The sequence below is a fragment of the Monosiga brevicollis genome, genomic scaffold, assembly GCF_000002865.3.
Source record: "Monosiga brevicollis MX1 MONBRscaffold_24 genomic scaffold, whole genome shotgun sequence".
NCBI classification, from domain to species: domain Eukaryota; class Choanoflagellata; order Craspedida; family Salpingoecidae; genus Monosiga; species Monosiga brevicollis.
The window spans coordinates 215321-221119 of NW_001865061.1; the positions used below are offsets into that span (position 1 = coordinate 215321).

The 5799-nt window shown below is 56.0% G+C and overlaps 1 protein-coding gene across 1 annotated transcript in view; it reads left to right on the top strand.

The window, feature by feature from the left end:
• Window positions 1–5044, top strand: part of MONBRDRAFT_33770 (uncharacterized protein) — a 7176-nt gene extending 2132 nt beyond the window's left edge. The window contains exons 10-13 of the mRNA XM_001748555.1: window positions 18–249; window positions 335–1434; window positions 1556–1726; window positions 1817–5044. Of these exons, the coding sequence (XP_001748607.1) occupies window positions 18–249; window positions 335–1434; window positions 1556–1726; window positions 1817–4891 (4578 nt within the window). The 3' untranslated portion in view covers window positions 4892–5044. The remainder of the gene's footprint in view (window positions 1–17; window positions 250–334; window positions 1435–1555; window positions 1727–1816) is intronic.
• The last annotated feature ends 755 nt before the right edge of the window (window positions 5045–5799 follow it).

A 5799-nucleotide genomic window follows, 5' to 3' on the forward strand; every position in this document is an offset into this window, starting at 1 on the left:
CACAATCCCTTGTTCAGACGACCACCGATGACATGGCAACCGCAATCATGACGGCGCCTGACACGCATTCAGCCGCGGCCGAGAACGGCGCTACTCCCGCAGCCCAGCCTGAGGCAGCAGGCGTCGTTGATGGCGCTGCTGTGGAAGCCAAAACTGAAGCGCTGGCCGTCGTGCAGCGCGTCGTGAGCGACATTGTTGAGCGTGCCATTAATCCACCCGGATCGCCCACGGATGAGGCAGACCAGTCAGGTTGGCCTTTGTTCCAACCGTCTTGCTCTTAGCCGTCGCTGTCCCGTTGCTGTCAATGCCCACCATTGTTTTTGGTACCGTGTAGATAAGACTGAGCCCGCCGCTCTGGGACGTCAAGGCTCGGAGCGAGCTTTACAGGACCCACGCTATGGTCACGTTTATCGCAAAGATGCGTTTCTCGTGTTGCGTTCCATGTGCAAGCTTTCCATGAAGGATTTGCCTGCGAAGGAGATTGACGCAAAGTCGCACGAGCTCAGGAGCAAAATCCTCAGCCTTGAACTGCAACTGGCCATCCTGCAGAGTGCGGGCGATTGGTTTCGTCAGGACCCACTCTTTATCGACGGCATCAAACAGTATCTGTGCGTGGCTCTCTCAAAGAACGGCGTCAGCCACGTACCAGAGGTCTTTGAATTGGCCCTGGCCATCTTTATGATGCTGCTTACCAAGTTTAAGCAGTACCTCAAGATGCAAATCGAGGTCTTCCTCAAGGATATCCTGTTCAGCATGCTCGAGACCTCGCTATCTTCCTTTCGCCACAAGTGGCTGGTCGTGGTCACCCTCTCCAAGATTGCCCGGGACAAGCAGACCGTCATCGACCTGTATCTCAACTACGATTGTGACGAGTACTTGGCCAATGTTCTTGAACGCATGATCAATAATCTCTCGCGCGTGGCCCAGGGCCGTGCCTCTTCTGAGCTGGGGGCCTCGCCACAACAGGAGAGCAACATGAAGGTGAAGGGCGTCGAGTGCCTGGCCTCTCTGATGCGCTGCCTAGATGAGTGGAGCCGCCCGCTCTTTGCGACCGACGATGACTCGCGCAGCGAAGCCGATGCCGTCAGTGAGAGCGACGCTGATGCCGCTGACAGCGCCGCACGTGCTCAGGCTGATGAGGCTTTGCAGTTTGCCGAACGCAAGCAAAAGAAGGCTCAGCGCGAGGCAGGCATTACGCTCTTCAACAACAAGCCTCGCAAAGGTATCAAATATCTGATTGAGAATCACTTTCTAGAGGACACGGATGATGCCATTGCCGAGTTCCTTCACTCTGAAGAGCGCCTCGACCGCACAGCCATTGGCGAATACCTGGGCGAAGGCGATGCACGCTGCATCCGGGTCATGCATCGCTACATTGACCTCATTGATTTTAGCCGCCATCCAGAATTCCTCTCGTCTCTACGCTTTTTCTTGGTGCGTTGCCCCGCTCGCCGCTCATCCCAGTGCATCCCCGTGTCTGCTGTTCGGGCAGCTGCATGCGTGCCCATGGCCCCGCCCTACCAAAGTTTCTCACTGCTCAACGAACTATGTGCAGGGGAGCTTTCGATTGCCGGGCGAGTCGCAAAAAATTGATCGGCTGATGGAAAAGTTTGCCGCGCGCTATTATGAGCTGCACAAGGCACAGGGTGTCTTTGCCTCAGCTGATGCCGCCTACGTGTTGGCCTTTTCCGTCATTATGCTGACAACCGACCTGCATTCGAGCAAGGTACTCAATGGCGCGCCCTGCAACTGCCGTTTGTACCCTGCAAGGCAGGCCTCGCCTCATCATCTGAAAATCTCTGGTCATGTTTGACAGGTGAAGAACAAAATCACCAAGGAGGGCTTTTTGAACATGACGCGGGGTATCAACGACAACCGCGACCTGCCGCGCGACTTTGTGGAGGGCATTTTTGATGACATCGCTCGCGAGGAAATCAAGCTCAAGGGCAAGTCCGGTAATCAGCGTTCGTACGGCTCGGAGCTGCAGAATGCCACGCCGCGCGTCCGGGCCCAGCTCTACCACGAGGAGCGCAAGAACCTCGAGGCTTCGGCTGAAGAGGCCATGACCAAGGCCCATGCTGGTCGCACCGACTCTGAGTTTCTCACCGCCACGCAGTCGGAACACGTCAAGCCCCTCTTCCAGACTGTCTGGACGTCGCTCATGGCTGGCTTTACAGTGCCTCTCAACGAGAGCAACGACACGCACGTCATCGACGAATGTCTGTTGGGCCTACGCCTGTGCATCCATATCGCCTGTATCTTTGATCTTCAGCTGGAGCGCGAAGCCTTTGTTCCGGCCCTGGCCAAGTTTACCAACCTCAACAACTTTGCGGAGATCCGTCCAAAGAACGTCGAGGCGGTCCGCTGCATCCTGGACGTGGGCATCCACGAGGGCGACTACCTCGGTGCCTCGTGGAAGGACATTCTGACTTGCGTTAGCCAGCTCGAGCTCGCCCAACTGACTGGCAGCTCCAATCGTCGCCGCTCAGAGTACCTGTCCGAGACCGCGTCGCAGGACATTGTGGTGGCAGCGGACAAGATCTTCACCTCCAGCAAGAAGCTGGATGGCAAGGCCGTTGTTGAGTTTGTCCGCGCGCTCTGCGAGGTTTCCATTGAAGAGCTGACGCAGCACACGCCCCCGCGCATGTACAGCCTCACCAAGACGGTTGAGATTGCCTACTATAACATGGAGCGCATTCGCCTCGAGTGGGCGCACATCTGGGCCATCATGGGCGAGTACTTCAACCGCGTCGGCTGCATGACCAACGAGGACGTTGCCTTTTTTGCCGTCGACTCGCTTCGGCAGTTATCAATCAAGTTCTTGGAGAAGGGTGAATTGGCCAACTACAGCTTTCAAAAGGACTTTTTGCGACCCTTTGAGTACATCATGTCCCACAACAAGTCGGTGAAGCTTCGTGACATGGTGGTGCGCTGCGTTGCCAATATGGTTCAGAGCAAAGCCAACAACATTCGCTCTGGCTGGAAGAACATGTTTTTCGTCTTTTCACTGGCCGCCAGCGACAGCGACCAGAACATTGTTAACCTAGCCTTTACCACCACCAAGCACATTTTCGAGAATTACTTTTCCAAGACCAACGATCATCGAGCATCCCTGATTGCTGCCTCCTTCATGGATGCCGTCAATTGCCTCTCCGAGTTTGCATGCAATAGCCATTTCCCCGAACTGAGCATGGATGCCATCCGCCAGCTGCGCTTGTGCGCATCGGCCGTGGCTGACATGCCCGAACTGTTTACCAACCCCCAGGAGGAGGCGGAACCCGAGCCGCAGATTTGGGTCCGCGGCTGGTTCCCCGTTCTCTTTGGCCTCTCCCGCATTATCGACCGTTGCAAGCTGGATGTCCGCACACGGGCACTCACCGTCATGTTTGAGATTATGAAGACGTACGGCGAGCAATTTCTGGCGCAGTGGTGGACGGACCTCTTCCGCGTTGTTTTTCGCATCTTTGACGGCAAAAAATTGCATGGCATGACCACGGCTCAAGAACGCAATGAGTGGATGTCGACAACATGCACCCACGCCTTGCGCTCGATCGTTGATGTTGTCTCCCAATTCTTTGACACGCTCCAAGAGTGCGTCCTCCCCGACCTGCTCAAGCTTCTGGAGTGGTCCATTTTGCAGGAAAGCGAACAATTGGCACGGACAGGAGCAGAGTGCCTGCACATTTTGGTCATGAGCAATGGCTTTAACTTCACCGACGCCAGCTGGTCTGCAATTTGCGACTGTTTGAAGTCGCTCTTCACCAACACCAAGCCTGTGGAGCTTATCGAGTTTGGGGCTGAGCAGCAGCGTCGAGCTCGTGAGCGTGCTGAGCAGAAGCAAAGGGTTCAGCAAAAGCAGCAGGCGTCGGAGGCCCAGAACAGCAGCGATGCGAATGGCAAGCCCAAAGGCCCGCGCCCCTCGGGTGACGTGGGCGGTGTTGAACAGGTGCAGGCTGTGGTGGCTGAGGGTGGTGCTGACACCAAGTCGACTGCCGAGCAGTCATCTAGCAAGACCGAAGCCGGCGGTGCTCCGGCCGACAAGTCGGCCAAGCCTGCCAAGGGCGGGGCGGCACTTTTGGCAGAGGCGGCCGACGATGCTGATGCCACGCCGTTGCCCAAGCGTGCGGCACAACCACAGCCGAATCAGCAAGCCCTCTTTAGCAAGATCATCATCAAGTGTGTGGTTCAGCTTGAACTGATCCAAACAGTCGAATGGATTGTTCTCTCCTCAACGCGCCCCGAGTCCGAGGCCCCGGTCAAGCGTCGTCTGCACGTGCCATCCCTCTCTCAGGAAGGTAATCAGACAGCGCTCAACCGAGGGCGATACGAGCAGGAGGGCAAAGCGCTGGCCATGCCGCTGGATCAAGCTGGTGAGATGTTTGCGTGTCTCACTTCGGAGCGCCTTTTAATTTTACTGGGCTGCCTGGTGGAGAGCTACCAGTTTGCGCATGATTTCAATGCCAACGATGATTTACGCACGGCGTTGTGGGAGGCAGGCTTCATGCGTAACCGCAGCAAGCCCAATTTGCTGAAGCAGGAAACAACGGCGCTCTCCTGTTCGTTGCGCATCTTATTTCGACTGTATGAGACGGAGGACCGTCGCGAAATTTGGCCTGAGGTCGAGGAGCGCATCAACGAGATGTGCAGCTACACCCTCAAGTGGTACTTGGCACACGTTGGTCCCGATACACGTGAAATTTGGCTGCCCATCATCAACTTGATTCTCCGAGAGATGTTGGCAATGAGCGATGAACGATTTCAGGAGCATGCTGCGCGTCACTTCAGCAGCGTGATCGAGTGCGTGACCGTGGCCTGTGACTCGAGCTTAGGGGTCAATGCTGTCTTTTTGGCCGCATTTTTCAGCCGCTGTGGGCGGTTTAAGATTTTGTAAGGCCAGGGCGTTTTTTTCTACTTTCCAACGCTCTGCTCATTGGCTCGCGTTTCGTCTTCTCGCCTTCTTTTTGGCGTGAGCGAAGAAGTGTATTAGGTGTGGTTCGTGCCGTATTTGGACGTACCCGACTGGTTCAATTGACATGAGGGCAATAACATCCTGTCAGGCTCCAGCACGTCTGGAGGCCGTCTTTGGGTTGCGAGGAAGCGCGTAGGTTTGAGGAAGCGTTTTGAGAGAGGTTTGAGAGACGTCCGTCGGAGCGGAGCGAAAGCTTTGGTGGTGTCTTGAGGTCAATTGAACCAGCTGCGGTCGGCAAGCATTCACAGTGACCAGACCAGGTGCACCGTTAGAATAGCTGTAGAGTCGCTCAATCCCGAGGATAGGGAAAGTCACAAGAGAGCAGAGCACACAGGAGAGCAAGGGGAAGACAGAATGGCAGAGGGCTTGACGTACCTGCGGTCGGCAAGCATTCACAGTGACCAGACCAGGTGCACCGTTAGAATAGCTGTAGAGTCGCTCAATCCCGAGGATAGGGAAAGTGCAACTCGTGCCCGACCGCAGGTGTCACAACAAAGGGAAACAACAGTAGCCACAAGCTTATTGCCCCAGGGCAGCTGCCCAGGCATCGTGGGGACCGCGTCACACGCGGTGTTTACTCATGTGACTGCCACGAGGAGGATCAAGCCCAGGGGGTCCAAAAGTAGGTGTCAATGTGTGAGGTCGTCGTAGCTATGGAATACCAATAGGAAGACCCATAGCGACCGATGCTGAGTGTGTGCGAAAGCAGTGGGAGTGTTCAAATGCGTGGAAGCACGGATTTGACGCTAACACCCCCCCTCGCCAGCCGGAGCCCCGATCCGGCGAGGATGGTTCAAAGACAAACGGAAGAAATGGCGAAGGCACGCTGA